Source organism: Ovis aries, chromosome 4 (assembly GCF_016772045.2).
Source record: "Ovis aries strain OAR_USU_Benz2616 breed Rambouillet chromosome 4, ARS-UI_Ramb_v3.0, whole genome shotgun sequence".
In the NCBI taxonomy this organism is placed as follows: Eukaryota; Metazoa; Chordata; class Mammalia; order Artiodactyla; family Bovidae; genus Ovis; species Ovis aries.
This window is the reverse complement of record NC_056057.1, coordinates 83,765,320-83,789,771: the sequence shown is the minus strand read 5'-3', so window position 1 is coordinate 83,789,771 and position 24,452 is coordinate 83,765,320. Positions and strand designations below refer to the sequence as shown.

The window sequence follows — 24,452 nt, the reverse complement described above, 5'->3', positions numbered from 1 at the left end:
CTTTGATCAATTCTGTTAGGTTAACTGAGAAACCATTAGGTTAATACTGCATCTCATATGTTTAAAGCATTCAAAAATTTAAAAAACAACTGTAAAAGGTCAACTGGTGGAAGAAAAAACCCCAACGAATATGTAATTGATCAGATCTGTGGAGAAATGACAAATATCCTAATATGAAAACAACAAAAAGGAAAAAAAAACTGAAAGATTTGAATATTTTTAAAAACATTAACAGCTGTTAACAATAACAAAAAAAAATCAAAATTAGAATCAAAAACAGAAAAAAAGATTGAACCAAACAATGTTAAAAGAAAACCACCTTGCCTGACCATATAAACAGTTCCTTCATATGTAAGAAATCCATCAGCAAAGTGATGGATGAGAAATCTATATTCTCCCTATCTTACAACTTTTGTTCACTGGTCAAACAGCCCTGGCTTATGTGTGAACTTCCAGGGAGCAGGAATTTTGTCCTGTTGACTTTTTTTTTTTAAGTCTTTATTGCATTTGTTACAACCCTGCTTTTATGTTTTGGTTTTTTGGCTGTGGAATCTTACTTCCCTGACCAGGGATCAAACCCACACCCCCTGCACTGGAAGGTGAAGTCTTAATCTTACTGGCCCGCCACGCAAGTCCCTGGTCTCGTTGATCTTTGACACTCCATGTGCAGCACCATTCTTAACACACATGCCCTTTATTAATGAATGAAAAAAAAAAAACAAACATTAAGGGAGCAGCTTCATAGATTAGGTTATATCAATGAGATGAAATAGGTCACAAGCACCATAAATAATGATAGGAGACTGCAAAGCCATATGCACAGAGAATGGAATGATGCTCCCCAAAATACAGCAACACAGAAGAGCTTGTAACTATCACTACAACCATGTGGGGACAGCCATGAAGGTAAAAGATGTGATGGGAAAAATATGCTGGAGTAACATTAAGCCTGGTAGAAAAAAATTTGTTTACTGTTGCATCTAACCTGTCTATTTGATATGAAAAGTGGGGAGGGCATAGTTGGCCCCAAGCATGCTTCTTTACTATTTCTGCCTTAGTTTTATCAGTTCATTCTGTGCTGAAGGATTTCAGGTGTCCTTTGGTGGTACAGAAAATGAGTTATATACACCAACACACACATTTTTAAAACATCTCTAAGATGTTCACTTCTTCCTCTGAAAAAAATTCCATTTTCTAATTTGCTCTTTGAGGTGGGCCTTTCTTGGGTTCTACTCCTTTCCAATATTCTCTTTTATTAGCAAAGGTTTCCTTCCTTTCCTTCTTTTTTTGGTCAGTGGTTTATTAGGCTTTCCCTTTTTCATTTTACTGCCTCTTTCCTTATATCTTTCAATCACATTCTCAATCCTCCCCACACTCCTCATCAAAAAGCACTGTATTTACTCCCTCAGGAGCCACTGCTTTTCTTTCTTTAAAAAAAAATAAAAATAAAATAATAATAAACTGATGTCCTGCACAGGGCTAGAAGCCAGTCCTATTGATTTTAGCAGGTTTGAGTGTTCACTTAAGTCTGCAGCATCCCATTGCCTAGCAACATGGGCACCCAGAGCTCCAGGTTACTATAGCGATGGCTTCCTGATGCAAGAGCTCGCTCAGAGGAATGCTGGAGAGCAGCTACCACTTCAAAACTGGGACTCCCAGGGTTTTTCTCCCCATTTTATTCTCTGCTGTTTGAAAGGGAAAAAAAAGGGAGAGAACACAGACAAGGGGAACCCACTCACTGTAGAGGGCTAGATGATCAATTGTGTTTCTTTTATACATAGCATCCAAAAGAAAATCCTTTACAATAAATTCTCCTTGGTTATACCCTGAAGCCACCCCTAGCCCCTTCCTAGCAGGACCCCTGGACTCTGACAATAAAGACAAACTAGGAATGCAGCCGACCTAGGTTTCAAAGAAAGACTCAGTATGCAGGGCCCTCCACTGGACGCTATAACAGGCTTCATTCCAAAGTCATATATAATGAAATGCTGATTCTCTGCTGTTTCCTATTAGCTATGCATTTCATACCATCATTTGCACTGATAACTGAGACTTAGCAAGAATCTAATTTCCAAGCAAGAATCAAGCTACTCAGAATCACTAGGCCACCGGGAAGTAAACAAGTACGTCCGGACCACAGGAAATAATGGACTGCCCTCTCGGTAATTCACTCTGACCACAGGGACCCCTGCTGATGCTGCAGATCAACTTCATCGCTGTCATTTCAGTTAATGCACGGTGTCAGCTTAGTTTCTTCGCCTTTCAGCAAGAGGAAACCCTTCATTCCTTTCGACTGAAATACCAGGAAAGATGGAAAAAACGAAGAAAAATTAAAAAGAAAAAAAGAGACTCCCTTTTGCTTGGCAAAAGGAACAAAGGCAACCAAGGAGTAGAGCTTCTGAAAGGTAAATACATTAAGTCTGCAGGGTAATCTCTCTGCCCTTGTTTTATAGGTCAGGAAGTTCTGCTAAGGCTGGATCTGAGCTCTTTCATGACAACATGATCCGGGGGAAAATGCTACAGATGAACCTGCACTTCCCATTGCATTTTAGGTGAAAAAAATTACCGTTTTTTCAGAAACCTCCTTGACATAGGAAAGCACAACAAGCTGATCACAGAGAGGTGCCAGTCCACTGATGTAGAATTCAGTTTCAAACTGAGACACTGCAAACAAAAGGGAGAGAAGATTCATCATTAATAGCAGCAGAAAGCAGCATACAAAGGAAAGAACACATCTTCTATGAACGCAGAATAGACTCATTTTAGAAATTTAACATAAAAGGGGCAGAGATAAACATACTTTCTTGATGATAATCAGCACCAGAAAAAGATATCTGTGAACTTACACTTGAAAAACTCTTTTACAAACAATAAGCAAACTCGACAATAGTAGTAAGCATGAATGGTCAAAAGTGACATTACCTAGTTAGTTTAAAAATGACAGGGTTAAGCCCCATGAAGACACTTTGAAATCCATAAAATCCAATCTAAATTCTTCAATAACAATTTTAAAAAATTAAATATTTTAAATAAAAAATACTATTACTGACAAAAATACTTCTAAAATAATTTAAACACAAATTTAAATCTTTTACAATTAGGGCATTACCATGGTATTATGGTCATGAGAACAGCTCTTTGTAATTTTGAAACTATTAATACTCTAACATTCAATAATCATTTAATCTAAACTCTAAAATAAAGTGTAGATACAGATAACATTATGATGAAACTGATGCTAATTCTTCAGTATTAAATAAAGGTCAGAAAAAATAAGAAATTTCTCTTTTCTTTTAAAAGTCAGTCATTAAAACTTAGAAGTTCTACTTCTTCTATTGCATCACCTACGTGGAGTCAGGAAATCTAAGTTGTAACTGCAGTTAAATTGAACATGGACAATTCATTTTGATTTCTGCTGATATAATTTTTCCCATGTATAAAATAAAGGTATCAGAGTAGAAATAAACCCACAATACAAATAAAATGAGGGATTAGTGAATTGTTCTTCCTCCTCTTCATTCTCCTCATAAATCACTTAGTGTTACTTGTCTCTGCTTATCTTTAATGCCTACTCCTTATACAACCGTTTTCAAACTTTAATTTTCATACCAAAATGAAACTGAGGATAATAAACAAACTAGTTAATGTCTCTTTCCAGGTGGCGCTAGTGGTAAAGAACTTGCCTGCCAGTGCACGAGATGTAAGAGACGCAGGCTTTATCCCTGGGTTGGGACAATCCCCTGAAGAAGCAAATGGCAAACCAGTCTAGTACTCTTGCCAGGATAACCCCATGGACAGAGGAACCTGGCAGGATACAGTCCACAGGGCCGCAAAGAGTCGGACACAACTGAAGTAACTTAGCATGCACACAGTTAACAACATAAATATGAAAAAGGATAACATTTTTAAGCTGTGTCCTTGGTTGGATCACATAGGTTGTCGGGGTGCCCTGAACAGAACCAGATGATGTAAGTCCAAATTGTGCAGTTCTGCCATGAACACTTTTTCTTCTCATCTCTGAACCTGAACTGAATATTCTTACCCAGCCACTTAAAAATAGTTTTGGTAAAGGGCTAATGTGATAAATATTCACATGAAGCATGTTCAGAGATGAGCATGTCCATTGTGTAGCCAGACACTGAAAGTTGTGAAGAAGTTTCCCCAGTGCTGTGTGTGAATGTAGCATGTGAGCAGGGACAGAGGAGGGTTGGTATGTGCAGATGCTACTGATCAGTGTGGGGCCACACATAACCTAATGACCAGAGGTGAGAGTTTCACGTTCTTGAAGACATACAGGCCTATTAACAGGAGGTTTTGGATGCCAGTACTCCTGAGGTTGCTTAAACTCTGTTTGGTAGAGAGGGACTTGGTGTTCTTCTTTACTAAATCACATTCCATTATTGAAATGCTTCATATCCAGTTCCCTTACCAGCAACTTGGGTGAAGATCAGTCAGTCAGAGGTGCTACAGAGGCTGCTTCTTGGGACTCACATGGAGCCTTTGGTGTGCCTCTCTGAAATAGAAACCTGCAGGAGAGCATCATCTAAGAAATTGTGGGTGAATGAGGTATTCTCCCCACTTGAGATGCCAAATGGGCTGTTAGCCTCACTGCCAAGAAGTATCAGACAGTATCCATCGTAAATGTAACCAAATGCACATCAAGGCCTTGGTGTATATGCGTGACTCATAAGACACAGAACAGAAAAGTTAGAAAATAATTCTACTCAGCTCTTCCCTTCTCTACATTCTGATTTCTATCAAGAGCTTGAGTTAATACTGAACTGAGTTAATAATGCATAAAATTTCCTATTATTTAGTTAAGAACAAAATAGAATATCTAATGTGTTCTTAAAGAAAAGAAGGCAATAATGTGAAGAAGCAGATATCTATTTCCTTCTCAATTCCAGATACTGTCGCAAATGCTATTTGTTAAGAGCTAAAGCTGACTACACTTTACTAACTGAAAATTAGTAATAATTTAGGTAGAAATGACATGCAGTGTCTAAATGACAAACAAAAAACAAAAAGAAATGCCATTTACAAAGAAAAGATGTGGTATATAAAAACAGCATTGTCAAGATTTCCAGAGGCACAGTTAAGCAAGTTATCACCATTCATAAAAAGTTGTAATTCAAGTAATTCTTTTCATCTTATTAAAATGATTTCAAATCAACAGAAATCTTATGGAAAACAAAACTGCAATTATAGTCACACCCACTATGAGTTATAATTTAAGAATTCTTAAATAGTGGCTGCTTTTCTTAGCTTTGAATAGTCTACCACTTAGAAATTCATCTCCATGAATATCCATTAGTAATGGTATCATGTAAAAAAAGGATTCACTTCCTAGTTTGAGGTCCTAGTTTAGGGAAAGTTCTACAGCTATTCTACATTAAAAAAGACATTTCAGGGACTTTCCTGAAGGTCAGAAGTTAAGACTCTTGTGCTTCCAATGCAGAGGATCGACCAGTTTGACCCTTGGTCAGTGAACTAAGATTCCACGTGCCTCACAATGTGGCCAACAAAGAATAAAAACAGAAAAAAAAAAAAAAAAGGCTTTTTACGATGAACAATGGGGTTCTGTTTAACTACTTACTAAGGTAACAGGCTTTCCTGGTGGCTCAGATGGTAAAGTGCCTGTCTATAATGCGGGAAACCTAGGTTCAGTCCCTGGTTCAGGAAGATCCCCTGGTGAAGGGAATGGCAACCCACTCCAGTATTCTTGCCTATAAAATCCCATGGTTGGAGGAGCCTGGTAGGCTACAGTCCATGGGGTCGCAAAGAGTTGGACACGACTGAGCGACTTCACTCACTCACTCACTCCAGGTAACAGAACAGGACTATTTTAGGATCCATCACGTATCAGTGTATTCTTTATACTAATGCTAAATCCTTGAAGGGCTGCTGTCAGAACGAATAGGAAGTACAAGAAATATTCTAAATGAACAGATAATAATGAAGAGAGTTAGAGAAAGAAACACTGGATGGTAATATTTATTCTTCTAAAGAACATATGTAAATTATGTAATAAGTTTATGGACCAAATTTATAAAATGTCTTCACATCATTACTGCCTTTCTATTTCAAAATTTCTATAGACTAATCAAAGTTTCAGTTAATTTATTTTCTCTGAAATATATTTTCCAAGAGTTGTCATAATTTAAAAAAAAAACTCATTAAAGGAAAATAGTTTGAACATAAGGTGGTTTATGGTTCCCATACCTCAGAATCTTTCCATTATCTGAAAAAGATAAATCATAACAAAAAAAAGACAACTCCTGTTGGAAAGCACTAAGACAAAATAGAAAGCAAAAGCTGGGGAGCAGGGGGGAAGAAGAGAATAATGCAGAATTTCTAGAGAAAGCCACAAAAGACAGAAGCTATACTGCAGATTAAGGAGGTGCAGAAAGTAAGTTGATGGCTCTGGGGCCCTGAAGGAAGTGCTTCGGGGTCCCTAAAATATGGTGGAGGTAAGCCAAGATATACCCGGGTTTCATCCTTGAGTTGGGAAGATCCCCTGGAGAAGGATATGGCAACCCACTTCAGTATTCCTGCCTGGAGAATCCCATGGAGAGGAGCCTGGTGGGCTACAGTCCCTAGGATCACAAAGAATCAGACAGGACTGAGCAACTAAGACTTTCACTTTCAAGCAAAAGCAACATTACAGCTGCAGCACAGCCGTCACCCTGATGGAGATAAAGGCTCTGTGCTCTAGTTTACTCTGGAGGATAAAGCATTCCTAGATGTGTTATAAGAAATAATTCAAGAAAGAAGAGATTCTTAGCAGAATAAGAGAGAAAGAGAAAAAAAGTTTCAGGATTATTTACATAAAAACTGTATTCAAGGAGTTATTTGGATCCAGAAAGAGGGCAATTCTACAGACCTGATCTAGAAGAGAAGCTTCAGATCTTGATTGGTGCTATTCAACAGAGTATTAACTTAAGACAAAAACATAACTTATGCATATAAATTTTTCTAGTAGCCATATTTAAGAGTAAAAAGAAGTGAAATTTAAAAAATATTTTATTTAATGTAATATATCAACATACAACTATTTCAAGCAAAAACATTAAAAAAATTGAGATAATTTACTTTTTATTTTCACACAAGTCTTTGGAATCCTAGATACAGCACATCTCAGCCCACACCTGCCACATTTCAAGCACTTAATAGCTTAAAGTGGCAAATGGTTACCTTATTGGACAGTACAGGTCCAGATACCCTATAATTTTTTGTCTTTTTATTCAAGTCATTTTACTCAAGCATATCTTGATGATGTGCATTGTGGGTTATAATTTTCATATACACACTGTACTATTTTAATTTACAGTTTCTAGTTTTCATATCTATTTTGTATCTGTTTTAAAACTAGTTCCAGGAAATTTCTCTTGAACTACCGTTTTTGGTATTTATTCCATTTCCTTGTTTTGTTTCCCAGGACTCTTATTTGCAGGCTAAATTACCTTTGCTCATCTTCAGTACTTATCATTTAATCAAAAATCTTTTTTCCCTTTGCTTTTAATTCTTCAGTTTTTATTGAGTATAGTTTTGTATGAAGCTCAAGAAGCAACAGTTAGAATCAGACATGGAACAAGAGACTGGTTCAAAACTGGGAAAGGAGTACATCAAGGCTGTATATTGTCACTCTGATTATTTAACTTTTATGCAGAGTGTATCATGCAAAATGCTGGACTGAATGAAGCACAAGCTGGAGGCAAGATTACCAGGAGAAATATCAATAACTTCAGATATGAAGATGATACTACCCTAATGGCAGAAAGTGAAGAGGAACTAAAGAACCTCTTGATGAAGGTGAAAGAGGAGAGTGAATAAGCTGGCTTAAAACTCAACATTCAAAAAACTAAGATCATGGCATCCAGTCCCATCACTTCATGGCAAATAGATGGGAAAACAATGAAAACAGCGAGAGACTTCATTTTCTTGGACTTCAAAATCACTGCAGTCAGTGACTGCAGCCATGAAATTAAAAGATCCTCGCTCCTTAGAAGAAAAGCTATGACGAACCTGTCTGGTCTGCGTGTTAGTCACTCAGTTGTCTCTGACTCTGTGTGACCCTATGCACTGTAGCCTGCCAGGCTCCTCTCTCCATGGGATATTCCAGGCAAGAATACTAGAGCAGGTTGCCATTTACTTCCCCAAAGGATGTTTCCGACCAAGGGCATGAACCTGGGTCCCCTACATTGTAGGCAGATTCTTTACTGTCTGAGCCACCAGGGAAGCCCTAAATATTAATATATTCCTTGGAAAAAAGCTATGACAAACCTAGACAGCACATTAAAAAAAGCAGACACGTTATTTTGCCAACAAAGGTCTGCATAGTCAAAGCTATGGTTTTTCCAGTAGTCATGTACCGACTTGAGAGTTAGACCATAAAGAAGGCTGAGCACCCAAGAATTGATGCTTTCTCATTATGGTGCTGGAGGAGACTCTTGAGAATCCCTTGGACTGCAAGATCAAACCAGTCAATCCTAAAGGAAATCAACCCTGAATATTCACTGGAAGGATTGATGCTGAAGCTGAAGCTCCAATACTTTGGCCACCTGATGCAAAGAGCCAACTCATTGGAAAAGACCCTGATGCTGGGAAAGATTGAAGGCAGGAGGAGAAGGGGATGACAGACGATGAGATGGTTAGATGGCATCACCAACTCAATGGATGTGAATCTGAGCAAACTCTGGGAGATAGTGAAGGATAGGAAACCCTGGCGTGCTGCAGTCCATGGGGTCACAAAGAGTCGGACACAACTGAGCAACTGAACAATAGCTGCTTTGCACTGTTGTGCCATTTTCTGCTGTACAGATAAGTCAGCTATACATATACACACATATCCTCTTTTCTGGATTTCCTTCCCACTTATGTCACCACAGAGTATTGAGTAGAGTCTCCTGTGGCATACAGTAGGTTCTCATTTGTTATTTTATACACACTCCTCATTTGTGATTAAAATCTTTTTCCTCTTCCATTTCTCTTACAGATCTTTGCATCTATTTGCTCCCATGTTCCTTCCAGTTTAACCTTTATTTCTGAAATAATTTTTTTATTTATAAGTATTTTCTGAGTTCTGTCACCTCATTTGAAATATAATTCTGATTTTTGGTGTTCTTCCATGGCTTTTGTAACTTCTTTCAAGTATCTTGTAGCTTGTTATGAAACAGTAAATTACAGTTGTGATCTATTTTGTGGGTGTTTCTGTCTGGTATGCTTTCATTGCTAAGGAGGTTATTCTGTTCCTTATCAATTTTTTTCTTAAACCTTAGCAGAGGATTTGAGCTTTGTACTTTTACAGTGCTTGTTTTTAGATAAAATCAGTCACTGATCTCTTGGGAAAAGGCAGGAACTGGGGTAACTCTTCTAACCTTGAAGAGTTCCCTCATTCAGTGTTTTCATGTAGTTTTAAAAATGTTTCCTTGCTTTCTGGCTTTGTCCCCTCCCTGCTTTCATCTGGACTTTCTCTTTCTTTTAGGGCTCTTGCTTGGAAAATCCCATGGACAGAAGAGCCTGGTGGGCTGCAGTCCATGGGGTCGCTAAGAGTCGGACACGACTGAGCGACTTCACCTTCACTTTTCACTTTCATGTGTTGGAGAAGGAAATGGCAACCCACTCCAGTGTTCTTGCCTGGAGAATCAATCCCAGGGATGGGGGAGCCTGGTGGGCTGCCATCTATGGGGTCGCACAGGTTGGACACGACTGAAGCGACTTGGCAGCAGGAACAGATGGCCCAAAGGTAAAGAATCTGCCTGCCAACACAGGAGATGCAAGAGATGAGGGTTCGATCCCAGGACTGGGAAGATCTCCTGGAGGAGGAATGTCAACCCACTCCAGTTTTCTTGCCTGGAGAATTCCGTGGACAGAGGAGCCTGGCGGGCTACAGCCCATGGAGTCACAAAGAGTCAGACGTGACTAAGCACAATGGCACAACCTCTCCTTCTTGCTCATATTGCTCGGGATTTATTCTCCTGGACTCTACCCAGACCTCTCAGGATGGCCTGGGGTCTCTTCTAGAAAACACCCCCTGGCTGTCTCGGCATTCTCTTGGAGTTCGCAGTAGAAGCCCCCTTGCTCCCTCTGCCATCTCTCTCACCAATTCTGGAAGCGCAGTGGTTCCTGTGGCTGTTGGTGGCTTTTGTCATTTGCATGCATGTTGGCATTCCTAGGGCTACCTTGCTGTAAATATTGTCTGTGGGTTTTTGGTTGTATGATCGAGTTGTTTCATTTTGCTGGGAGAACTCAGGAGGATGGAACAATTATGCAGCCATTACCACATCTTCCTAGAATCCTCCAAGCACAAAATGTTAATGTATCAGGGTTAGATATCAACTTGATATAAGCCAGGGCCAGGATTGTAGTCACAAACACACACTATCATTGGGCCATCAACAGTGCACATGCTGGAAGTTTCTGAATGACTGCATCTGATTGAAATAAACATGAATAAGACAGAGACTTCTCATATCTTGAGTTTTATATCTCTGAGGGTTATCAATAACTTAATTCAATAAGGAATTACTGAGCACTAGAAGACACTCTTCTAGAAACATCAGGACTCTGACTTAAAAGAGACTGTGAGTCTAGAAGCTGAAGAAGTAATTAAAATTCCATGTGCTATCCAAGAATGGAAATAGGTGTAAAGCAACAAAGAGTACAGAGCAGGCAATTTATTCCCAGAGGGGAGAAGATGGGCATGGAAACAGTAGCCATTATCATGGCTATATATGCCTGTTAAGGGCAGGAATGGTAGTTATACATGAAAGAACAACATTCCATTAAATGTTCATTCAAAAAAATTTTCATGAAAAAAACTTCATTTAAAAAATAGTAAAAACTGTGTATTAGATTGTCAAAAATAAAAATCAAGATTTTATTTGGGTCTGGATAAAAAGATCATCCTCCAAATAATTCACAGCTAGTTTATCTCAATAATATCATTGTATTCAGCCCTAAAGAATGATAAATAGTCTTGATTATTATGTGTACCTATGAGCTGTCTTATGAGATGTATTAACCTTTTCAGAATAATTTAGTAAATCCTTATTTATATCTTTCCCCCATTCTCTTTCAATTGACTTTATGAAACACGAATGTTTTAGTCTTCTATTAAAAGAAACTACTGGTTTTCTAACAAAACAGAATAGTCATATTAATAATAGCTTCCATTTAATGAACATTGCTGACAAGCAGGATGCTGAATATATTACAACATGATCTTTTTTCACCATGTTAACTTTATATTTATCTTAAAGGGGACTTGAAGCTCAGGGATGATAAGTAACTTGACTAAGGCCACTTAAGTAGAAGCCAATAAAAACAGGAATTTGAAATCTTACTTTCCCCAGATACAAGTCACACTAGAAAACATAAACAAGCCCACAGAGGTGCTAAGGGCAAAGGTGCACTACGTTAGCTGGAACGGGAAAAGTGAAGGGCCTGACAACTTGCTGCCACTTCTGCTGCATGCAGCCAGGGTGCCGGGCCCTTCTCTGGAATCTTCCGTGCACTGAAGCACAGAGAACAGGTGCTGCCTTTTATTTTGGGTCTTTGTTTTCCCTTTGCTTGTGCAAAATGCCCATTAGTTAGATGTGACCTAGAAGGATTCGGGATCTTCACTGAGACTAAATAAAGTGATATCCTATAATTTTATTTAAAGCTTTTTTTTTTTTTAATGTGGACTCTCTTTTAAAGTCTTTATTGAGTTTGTTACAATATTGCTTCTGTTCTAGCTTTGGTTTTTTTGGCCACAAGGCATGTGAGATCTTAGCTCCCTGACCAGGGATTGAACCCACAGCTCCTGCATTGGAAGGCGAAGTCTTAACCACTGGACCACCAGAGACATACCTTTCTATAAATTTTGGTTTCTATGATTCTTCAACAAAGAATGAAAATTTTAAGCAATTTATAAATAAGAACAATTATCTTCCATTGTCTTATATTCACATATGAAAAGCATCAAAGTCCCTTTATGATAGTTCCTTATTCCCAAGAGAATCTGACCCTTTAGTCACCAGATATTAGTATTTCATAACTGGATATAATGTCTACAGACTCTGAGAAATTTGGACACTCTGTCAACGTGACCACTGATCTAAGAAAATATACTTGGAAATCACATTTCAACATCCTCAGGATTGATATGAAGCTGACACACTAAAGCAAAAGTGACTTACTATGCTTTATGTCAGCAAGTTATGGACGAGGTCTAATATAGGGGAGTGAAACAGAAGGCAATGGCTAAAGGATAAAATTACTAAAACATCCAAATCAGGAACCAATATTACACGTAGGTCAAAGCCATTTAAGACAAACTTAGCCTTCAATTTAATTTCATATTTTCGAATCAATATTCAGTACACACTGTGATCAAAGCTAAGCAGATGTGATTATCTCATATACTAAACTCCAGAACTCACAAATTTAATGAGAAGCTGACCACACACTACTTATACCATAGACAAGGGGATGTTCGAGGAACTTGGGTCAAAAGGTTCAAATCAAATAGTTATACTTTAAGCTGTAAAAGGGCTATTTTCAAAAAACAAAACAAAACAAAACAAAAATAAGTGTTGGTACAGATGTGGAGAAAGTTGATTGAAATGCAAAGTGTAAAACCATTATGAAAAACAGTATAGACTGTCCTCAAAAAAAGTTTCAGATAGAACCACCATATGTTCCAGCAACGTCCTTCTGGGTATCAATCTAAAAGAACTGAAATCAGGATCCTGAAGAGACATTAGCACTCCCATGATCATAGCAGCACTATTTACAACAGTCAAGACATGGAATCAACCCAATGTCTATCCACAGAGCAATGCATAAAGATGGAATACCATTCAGCCTCAAAAAAAGAAAATTCTGCAACAACATGGATGAACTCTGAGGATATTATGCTAAGTGAAATAAGCCAGTCACAGAAAGACAAATATTACATGATTCCACTTGTATGAGGTGCCTAAAATAGTCAAAATCATCGAATCAAAGAGGAAAGGTGGTTGCAAGGGCTGGGGAGGGGAAACGGGGAGTTGCCAATCAATAGACGTAAAGTTTCAGTTAAGCAAGATGAATTAAGTTTGAGATCTGCTGTATAACATTATGCGCATCAGCAATGACATGGCATCATACCCTTAAAAAATTTGTTAAGACAGTAGATCTCATGTGAAGTGTTTTTACCATAACAAAATAAAAAATTTCAGAGACCTAACCACCTGTACCCCCACAAAAGTTTCCAAAACTACCTTGATGCACCAAGTAAACTTATGTCGAACACTAGGAAAGCACACATAAGAGCTTTTCCTCTTTTTCAAAGGGCTGCAAGAATCACATTCCAGTCTGGATGTGATTCCCTTTCCTCAGTAACAATTTTGACAGCCATCCAAGGCAACTAGGTTCTAGAGTTCTCTGAGAAAATAATGAAGGGCTGCCAGTCCCAGAATACAATAAGGGGGAATAACATTTCTACTTTTCTAAATGAGACACTTCACTGAACCCAAATAAAACAAAAACAAATGTACTGCATTTCCATTTTATCTGGCTATTTGAAGAACAGGTAAGCAGACATCCTCACTGGCATACTTAAAGAGTCTTCATAGAATTTCTACCCCATGGTTTGTATCTGAGTGCCCAGAGCAAACTGCTTTTCATCAGTTACTCTGGCTGCAAATGAGGGCAGGGGTTAGGAGGAAGGCATGCAGGGAAGAAAGCATGGCACAGTAGTTAGAGGCAACAGCTTTGAAACTAGGCTTATCTGGGTTCAGATGCTGCCTTCTCTGCTTTTGAAGTCATCATCTTAAGCAGGTTACTTGATCCCTCTGAACCTCAGCCTCTTCACCTATAAAATGGTGTAACAACCCCCTCCACTGGAATCATCGTGAAGATTAAATGAAATTCTGTTTGTAATGCATGTTAGCATGTGCCTGGTGGTGGGGATTATAAAATAAACAAAATACACTTCTTACTTTAGGTGCTTCAGATTTCTTACCACTCCTTACTGTAGAGAAAATTTATTCATTCTACTTGCAACAAACATTTGAGCCTCCAGCACTGAGTGAGAAAGAAGAGGGGGAATGGACAGAGGAACAGAAACGTAATAAAACAAGCACAATGAGACCTTAATTGCAGAATCGAGGAGGTGGGTAAACAGGAACCCATAGTGAAATTCTTTACTTTTTGTATGTGTAATAATTGTCATAATAAACTATTGGGGAAAAATTAAGGCAGAGAAGAAGAATTAATAGAGAGAATCAAACCAAATTCTAAGAGAACACAAAATCACAGAGTTAAACCTGTAAGCAAAACACCTTGAACTATCCTGATTCCTGATTCCTTGAACAATCCTGAAACCTGTAAGCAAAACACCTTGAACTATCCTGATTCCTGTGATATGGAGATAAACCTTGTTACTGTCGTGCACAGAACTGTCCCACTGCTGGAACCTGTGTGTCTGGGTCAGAACGCTAACAGGTGGCTGGAGACAGAGATAGTTAGATCTGAGAAGGGTATTAATTTCACAGCTCTCTTAAGTCATGCAAAAAGCCCTTCAATTTTCAAGTCACTGTTTTCCCAATCAAGAGGCTGAAAACAGAACAATGTACTAAACAGAGCCACAGCATTTAGTCAACTAAAGATACGGACTCTGTTTAATTAAAGTGAAAAAGATGTCCCTTGCTTATCTTCCTGGCTCCTCTCATTCTACACAGCTTCCCATATAGATTTTCTCATTATTTTTTTGAAACAAATTTCCATACGAGATCAAGACTAGGGAGTTAATTGTTAATTCCTTGCATGTAAATTATCTGCCCCTGACAGGAGATGCCCCCTCAAATGACACATCAATATTGGATTCATTTCCCAACAACATAATATCAGCTCCCAATTACCATTCCATTAGGACCAAGGATGACTTTGGTGAAAAGTTTCATCTTCGTGTCTAATCTCAGTGGGCATCAGGACAGTTCAGGGTGTTTGTGCTTCAGGATCTAGCCCAGTATGGTTTTCTGCTCTGTTAGAATTCAGTTTGGTTATAACCTACTAATTCTTCTGTACTGAATATTTTCCCCCAACATTTTATTATGAAAAGTACCAGAGGGTTAGGGAGTCCCATGACAAGATACCCAAGTTAAGTTAAAATAAGTAAAGCAGTCATGGACCACAACATATTTTATTTTTTAACACAGTAATATGGAGGAATAAATGACATCTAAAAAGTCTTAAGTAATCTTATGTCTTCATGGGTTGGAGACTGGCCAGTAAGCTTCATATTTACTATCAATATTATCTTTCGCTTACAAGAATAAATTAATATCTTATTGAGAGGAATAACTTTTACATTGTTTTTGAGATTCTGCCTTGTAAGGAAGAGCTATAAACATCTGGCTTCTAAGAAATGTACAGCCACAGACATTTCTTTCATCTCAATGCCATTTTCACCTCATTTAGTAAAGAACAGTGGCTTATAACGTCTAGGGCTAAAGCAAATTGTAATCCAAACCCGCTAATATTTCTCTTTTCCTTTATCCTAGTCAAGGACTCTTATCCAAACCACTTTGCCTCCTGCTGTGGAAATGGTTTATATTCTTAAAGGTTTGCTCTCAAGAGGGGAAAAAATGGTACTTAACCACTAACCATAGTAGTACAATGTCTGTAATGTGATATTGTTGGTACCCGTACACGGTCTATTCCACAGAAACTGTAGTACAGATGAACTACACTTTAATAATGATCCCAGGGCTCTAGCTATTAGCAGCTGAGCAGCTGGGGTGAAAGTCTGCACAGCGATGATCACCGCTGTGGTTCAGTGAGCATCTACTGTATGCCAAGGAGTGTGTTGCAGACTTTCCTTACATCACACCTAATTCTCCCAGCCATCCGGAATGGTAGTTCTCATCATCTCCATTTTATTTCTTTTTATTTTTTACTAAAAAAAATTTTTTTTGGCCATACCATGAGGCACACAGGATCTACTTTCCAGACCATGGACAGAACCCGTGCCCTCTGCAGTGGAAGCCTGGGCCACTCGGGAAGTCCCTGATCTCCATTTCACAAGTGAAGAAAGTCTAGCTCAGGGACATTAAAGCACTTACCAAGATCAGACAGGAATTCGGCAAACTGCCTGGCCTCCTTGCTCGGTCATTCTGTGGGGTTAGATTCTACCCATCTGAATGCCACGGCAATAAGATCTTGGATGAGTTATTTACCACTTTACCACCATGAGCCTCAGGTTTTTTCATCTACAGAATAAGAAGACTACTACCTGCCCTTCAAAGGGCTGCTGTGGTGGTCAAGTGGACTAAAGCAGATGTACACATAGCGCAATACCCCATACCTAGTTCTTGAGCAATACCAAGTAAGGAGAAAAAGTGACACTGCTACATTTTCATGCCTTCCAGGCAATTTTTACATCCTAAAATTCCCACAGTCATTGCCCTTTTCTCTCTACCTGCATTTGCAATATTCTAATACTTATCTCTCGGGACACAGCATTGAGACGTTCAGGTTTTTCACTGGTGGGCACAGGAGAGGCAGGACAGAAGAGAGACCGAAATAACTATCTTTATCTTCTAGTTCTGCCTTTTTATCAGGTTACTCAGTGCTTCTCAGTACCATTATATTCTGCATACACCTATTCTGTCCATACCCCAAGCAATCCAAACTGTGAATTTATATATTCATTTATCCTTTTAAGGCAGACAACAACTACAATGATCAAAACCCTACCACCAATTTATGACTTAAAGTATAAAATATTTTAATGGTACAAACATATTAGCCAGGTGGGAATATCTTTGTTTGTAGAAATACAGTCTTGTGCAAATGATTTATCTCAGCTTCTCCCTGTTTATGACAACCCATCAAATGCATATTCCTCCTCTCCCATCCAAATGCGTACACAAACTATTTACCTTTTTTTCCTTTTTGCCACAAAACTCTGTCTTCTGTTGTTCGGTACTAAATAATACAGAAAGAGTTTTTATTCTATTTGTTTAATTGACAAATATCAGTCAGTTTTCACTTTTTCTGTATGAATAACTTTGGCACTAGGTCATAAAACTTAAGTTATAAAAGTAGTGGCATAGCCTCCTTGGCATACTTTTCCTGAATACTTGTTTCCCAGAGTCTGATTCATGCAACCTAATATTACTTTCTACCTACCATGTCATGCATGGTGCCACGTCCCTGAGAAACAAACACTAAGCAAAAACAAGGAGGTTACAGTCTGATGGAAGGGACAGAAATACACCAAATAATCACATGATCACTGCAACTGAAACAACATCCAGAAAGGGAAATGCTACATGTCCATCACAGGGGGATGTGACCTGCTTAGGGATGGCCAGTGGGCTTTCCCAGGAAAGCAGCATTTGAGCTGAGGTTTAATTAAAGGTGAAAAGGGATCCATAAGCAAAAGGAGGCAAGACAAACATTCTAGAGAGACGGGAAGAAGCACAGAAGCAGCATGGGTGGGTGGAAGAAAGCCAGTGTGACTGGAACACAGAGACCAGAGATGCTGGTTATGAGCTGAAGTTAGGAAGGCAGGTGAGTGCCAGTGCAGATCCCCATGGTCAGCTTAAGGAGTCTCACCTTTATCTAAGAACACTGAGAAGGGAGTGAAGAGTGGCGACACTGTCTGATTTGTATTTTGACTGCAGTGGGGAGACTAGCGCACAGTAATTCATGGTGGAAAGAGATGAACCAGTTCAGTGTCTGCTGCACTGATCCAGATAAAAGACCACGGCAGCTTGGACCAGACCAGTGATGAAGAAAGGAAATATTTAGAAGGCATAAGGAATCAGGACCAAGTGTGAGGACTGTGTTATGAGCTGTGCATGCACTCTTGGAATTTTCACAACCAACCTATGGGACGCATATTCTTTTCTGCATTTCATAGATGAGAATATTGAGGCACGTGGACATCTGTGCAAAGTGCAAGTAGTTTAAATAATAGAACCAGAACCCCAAACCCATGTTTATTTGATGTCAAAGCCAATTACAAAATTATTGTTAAAAACTCGAAATAGTTAGGACAAAAGGTCTCTACAGCCAAGTTTCGAAACTCAAAAGCTTCTTGATCTATTTCATCAAGGTGCCAATGGTGAGCCCTGAAGAACATGGCCTTAGGTACCCCCCTCATAACACTGATTCTCTTTTGAAGGTTTACACCACAGAAGGCCTACCTATTTCAACATATCGACTTGGCAAGTCCCTCATTTCACTGGCGTGCCGTTCCTTCACCGAGCATATCTAGAAAGGAAAGCCAAAGGTCATTTTCATTCATGTGATAGAAAACTCTTCATCACATCTCATTCACTATATGGCACTTTGGCTAAATTAGCCATGTAGCACTGAAGACAGGATGCACGCATCCAACCCTATGACTTAAGTGATAGAAATCAGTTTCAATGACACACAGCAACCATTACATATATTCTCCAACATGGTGTGCTCAGTTGCTCAGGTATTTCCGACTTTTTGTGACCTCATGGACTGTAGCCCCCAGGCTCCACTGGCCATGGAATTCTCCAGGCATGAATACTGGAGCAGGTTGCCATTTCCTACTCCAGGGGATCTTCCCAGCCCAGGCACCAAACCCACATTTCTTGTCTTCTGCACTGGCAGGCAGATTCTTTACCGCTGAGCCACCTGAGAAGCCCTACTCTCACACTGCCAGGTCCCAGAGATATTATTCTCCAACAGTTTTATTCAGTGACAAAGAAAAGAAGGAAGTGGATATAAAGTTTTAACACATTTCCAATGACTCATTTTCTGAAGCTCTATTGACAGACTTCTTCAACCATCATCCAAATAAAACTCGAGCAAAAGCCCAGAGCCCCAAATGCCCAATGGCTAGTCTTGGCAACACCCATATAAGTCTAGTGTTTCTGATCACATTTTAGTAATTTATTTCACTGTTGCTAAATAATACTTTCCAAAAGTGTCACATGCTCTTCCTCTCTCAAGCTCATTAAAATATATGTATTACATAATTTAAATCAGGGATGGTAACGACAGCCCAGGCTCTGGTCTACTTTTTTTATGGCTTGTAAGCTGAAAATGACTATACAGTGGAAGTGAGAAATAGATTTAAGGGACTAGATCTGATAGACAGAGTGCCTGATGAACTATGGATGGAGGTACGTGACACTGTACAGGAGACAGGAATCAAGACCATCCCCAAGAAAAAGAAATGCAAAAAAGCAAAATGGCTGTCTGAGGAGGCTTAACAAATAGCTGTGAAAAGAAGGAAAGCAAAAAGCAAAGGAGAAAAGGAAAGATATACCCATTTAAATGCAGAGTTCCAAAGAATAGCAAGGAGAGTTATGAAAGCCTTCCTCAGTGATCAATGCAAAGAAATAGAGGAAAACAACAGAATGAGAAAGACTAGAGATCTCTTCGAGAAAATTAGAGATACCAAGGGAACATTTCATGCAAAGATGGGCTCAATAAAGGACAGAAATGGTATGGACCTAACAGAAGCAGAAGATATTAAGAAGAGGTGGCAAGAATACACATAAGAACTGTACAAAAAAGATCTTCATGACCCACATAATCGCGATGGTGTGATCACTCACCTAGAGCCAGACATCCTGGAATGTGAAGTCAAGTGCGCCTTAGAAAGCATCACTACAAACAAAGCTAGTGGAAGTGATGGAATTCCAGCTGAGCTATCTCAAATCCTGAAAGATGATGCTGTGAAAGTGCTGCACTCAATATGCCAGCAAATTTGGAAAACTCAGCAGTGGCCACAGGGCTGGAAAAGGTCAGCTTTCATTCCTATCCCAAAGAAAGGCAATGCCAAAGAATGCTCAAACTACCACACAATTGCACTCATCTTACACGCTAGTAAAGTAATGCTCAAAATTCTCCAAGCCAGGCTTCAGCAATACGTGAACCGTGAACTTCCAGATGTTCAAGTTGGTTTTAGAAAAGGCAGAGGAACCAGAGATCAAATTGCCAGCATCTGCTGGATCATCGAAAAAGCAAGAGAGTTCCAGAAAAACATCTATTTCTGCTTTATTGCCTATGCCAAAGCCTTTGATCTTTTTGTTTGTGTGTGGATCACAATGAACTGTGGAAAATTCTGAGAGAGATGGGGATATCAGACCACCTGCCTCTTGAGAAACCCATATGCAGGTCAGGAAGCAACAGTTAGAACTGGACATGGAACAACAGACTGGTTTCAAATAGGAAAAAGAGTACGGCAAGGCTGGATATTGTCACCCTGCTTATTTAACTTATATGCAGAGTACATCATGAGAAACGCTGGGCTGGAGGAAGCACAAGCTGGAATCAAGATTGCCGAGAGAAGTATCAATAACCTCAGATACGCAGATGACACCACCCTTATGGCAGGAAGTGAAGAAGAACTAAAGAGCCTCTTGATGAAAGTGAAAGAGGAGAGTGAAAATGTTGGCTTAAAGCTCAACATTCAGAAAACTAAGATGGCATCTGGTCCCATCACTTCATGGTAAATAGATGGGGAAACAGCAGAAACAGTGGCTGACTTTATTTTGGGGGCTCCAAAATCACTGCAGATGGTGACTGCAGCCATGAAATTAAAAGACGCTTACTCCTTGGAAGGAAAGTTATGACCATCCTAGACAGTATATTAAAAAGCAGAGACATTACTTTGTCAATAAAGGTCCATCTAGTCAAGGCTATGGTTTTTCCAGTGGTCATGTATGGATCTGAGAGTTGGACTGTAAAGAGGGCTGAGTGCTGAAGAATTGATGCTTTTGAACTGTGGTGTTGGAGAAGACTCTTGAGAGTCCCTTGGACTGCAAGGAGATCCAACCAGCCCATCCTAAAGGAGATCAGTCCTGGGTGTTCACTGGAAGGACTGATGTTGAAGCTGAAACTCCAATACTTTGGCCATCTGATGCGAAGAGCTGACTCATTTGAAAAGATTCAGATGCTGGGAAAGATTAAGGGTCGGAGGAGAAGGGGACGACAGAGGATGAGATGGCTGGATGGCATCACTGACAAGATGGACATGGGTTTGGGGACTCCAGGAGTTGGTGATGGAAGGGAGGCCTGGCATGCTGTGGTTCATGGGGTCTCAAATAGTTGGACACGACTGAGCAACTGATCTGAAGCTGAAAATAATTTTTACATTTTTGAAGGTTTGAAAAAGTGAAAAGGAGAGGAGGGAGACTAGGAAGGAAAAACAAATAATAAGAAAAGTGCTTGGCAGAAACAATATGTAGCAGGCAAAGGGCTTCCCTGGTAGCTCAGTTGGTAAAGAATCTGCCTGCAATGCAGGAAACCCTGGTTCGATTCCTGGGTCAGGAAGATCCGCTGGAGAAGGGATAGGCTATCCACTCTAGTATTCTTGGGCTTCCCTTATGGTTCAGCTGGTAAAGAATCCGCCTGCAATGCAGGAGACCTGGGTTCAATCACTGGGACAGGAAGATTCCCTGGAGAAGGGAAAGGGTACCCACTCCAGTATTCTGGCCTGAAGAATTCTGGGGTTGCAAAGAGTCAGACATAACTGAGCGAGTTTCACTTACCTCACTTGAAGTTTAAAATCTTTACCACCAGCCTTACAGAAAGTTTTCCAACTCATATTTTAAATTATATGTATACAGTTTGAACAGAAATTTTATATATTTATTTACATATATATACACATATATATACATATATATGTACATATATATATATATATACATATATACATATATACATATATATACATATATACACACACACAGCCCATAATACATATGTGTGTTAACTATGGATGTTTTAGGATAAGACGACTATGGATGTTTTATAATATTTTTTTGTTTTGCTGTGTTTTCTGAAGGAAATGTACTCTATTTTGTAATAAGAACTGAGAAGAATTTACATAGTTCAGCCATCCAGCTTAAGACCGAGCCTCAAATGTCTATCAACAGATGAATGGATACAGAAGATGTTGTACATAAAAACAATAGAATATTACTCACCCCTGAAAAAGAATGAAATAATGCCACTTGCAACAACATGGATGGACCTAGAGATTATCATACTTGTTGCCAATGGGGAGGGGACTAGTGGAGGGAAGGATAGGAAGTTTGAGGTTAGCAGAATGAATAAACAACAAGGACCTATTGTATAGCACAGGGAACTATGTTCAATAACCTACAATAAATGATAATGGAAAAGAATATGAAAAAGAATGTGTGTATATATATATGTGTGTGTGTAACTGACTCCCTTTGCTATACAGCAGAAATTAACATTGTAAATCAACTACAGTTCAATTAAAAAAAAAAAGACTAAGTCATAGGTACTGATCCTATAGAAACTTCTTTTAGACAGCATTTATTGCATTATTTTATAGCTGTATCCCTAAGTGTACCTACAACATGAAAATTTCTAAAATACAGAAAATCCACAGGGAAAAAACAAATCATACATTGTCCCAGAAGAGACTGAACACTATTAACAATTCACACTTTTGGAGAAGCTACTTTTCTTAACCTAAAATTACTACAAATAGTTTAATGTGCTATTTCTATATCCTTATATGATTCTTCAATATCTTTATAGTATTTCATTACAAGAATGAACTGTAATTTAATCAATCTTATTTTAGAGATTATTCTTTTGCTTCCTATCTCTTTCTGATGCCAGCAATAATGCAATCAACATGCTCCTATATAAAACTTTTGGACTTCTGTTTCGTTACAATAAATTCCTAAAGGTAGAATTGATAGATCAATGTACATTTCTGCAGTCAGCAAAAACAAGACCTGGATCTGACTGCTTCAGATCATGAGCTCCTTACTGCAAAAGTCAGGCTTAAATTGAAGAAAGTAGACCATACAGGTATGACCTAAATCAAACCCCTTATGATTATATAGTGGAGGTGATGAATAGATTCAAGGGATTAGATCTAGCAGACAGAGTGTGTGAAGAACTATACATGGAGGCTCATAACACTGTACAGGAGGTGGTGACCAAAACCATCCCCAAGAAAAAGAAATGCAAGAAGGCAAAGTGGTTGTCTGAGGAGGCCTTACACATAGCCGAGAAAAGAAGAAAGGCAAAGATATATCCAACTGAAAACAGAGTTCCAGAGAATAGCAGGGAGAGATAAGAAAGCCTTCTTAAGTGAAAATACAAAGAAATAGCGGAAAACAATAGAATGGGAAAGACTAGAGACCTCTTCAAGAAAATAAGAGCTACCAAGAGACCATTTCATGCAGAGATGGGCACAATAAAGGACAGAAACAGTATGGACCTAATAGAAACAGAAGATTTTAAGAAGTGGCAAGACTATACAGAAGAACTATGCAAAAAAAAGGTCTTAATGACCCAGATAACCACAATGGTGTGGCCACTCAACTAAAGCCATATATCCTGGTGTGTGAAGTCAAGCAGGCCTTAGGAAGCATTACTATAAATAAAGATAGCTCCAGCTGAGCTATTTCAAATCCTAAAAGATGATGCTCTTAAAGTGCTGCACTTAGTATGTCAGCAAATTTGCAAAACTCAGCAGTGGCCACAGGACTGGAAAAGGTTAGTTTTCATCCAAATCCCAAAGAAGGGCAATGCCAAAAAATGTTCCAACTACCACCCAATTGCACTCATTCACATGCTAGGCTTCAACAGTATGTAAACCAAGAACTTTCAGATGTGCAAGCTGGATTTAGAAAAGGCAGAGGAACGAGAGATCAAATTGCCAACATTCACTGAATCACAGAAAAAGCAAACAGAACTCTCCTCCCTCCAAAAAGAAACACATCTACTTCTGCTTCATTGACTATGCTAAAGTCTTTTTGTGATCCACTTTGTGGATCACAACAAATTGTGGAAAATTCTTAAAGAGATAGGAATATCAGACCACCTTACCTGTCTCCTGAAAAACCTGAATGCAGGTCAAGAAGCAACAGTTAGAACCAGGCATGGAACAACAGACTGGTTCAAAATTGGGAAAGGAATAGGTTAAGGCTGTATATTGTCACCTTGCTTATTTAACTTATATACACAGTATATCATGCAAAATGCTGGGCTGGATGAATCACAAATTCGAATCAAGACTGCCAGAAGATATAACAACAACTTCAGACATGCACATGGTACCATTCTAATGGCAGAAAGTGAAGAGGAACTAAAGAGCCTCTTGATGAAAGTGAAAGAGGAGAGTGAAAAAGATGGCTTAAAAACAAAGATCCATGGCATCCAGTCCCATCACTTCATGGCAAACAGATGGGGAAACAGTGGACAGTGACAGACTTTATTTTCTTGGGCTCCAATCACTGCAGATGGTGAAATTAAAAGATGCAGCCATGAAATTAAAAGATGCTTGCTCCTTGGAAGAAAAGCTATGAACAACCTAGACAGCATATTCAAAAGCAGAGACACTACTTCGCCAACAAAGGTCCGTCTAGTCAAAGCTCTGGCTTTTTTAGTAGTCATGTATGGATGTGAGAATTGGACTGTGAAGAAAGCTGAGC

General features: G+C 39.0%; 1 protein-coding gene across 9 annotated transcripts in view; it reads right to left on the bottom strand.

The window, feature by feature from the left end:
* Positions 1-24,452, bottom strand: part of VPS41 (VPS41 subunit of HOPS complex) — a 210,074-nt gene that overhangs the window by 45,611 nt on the left and 140,011 nt on the right. For all 9 annotated transcript variants that reach the window (XM_060414804.1, XM_012177008.5, XM_060414805.1 and 6 more), the window contains 2 exons: positions 18,183-18,249; positions 2,567-2,664 (listed from right to left, as the gene is read on the bottom strand). In XM_060414804.1, coding sequence (XP_060270787.1) covers positions 2,567-2,664; positions 18,183-18,249 — 165 coding nt within the window. The remainder of the gene's footprint in view (positions 1-2,566; positions 2,665-18,182; positions 18,250-24,452) is intronic.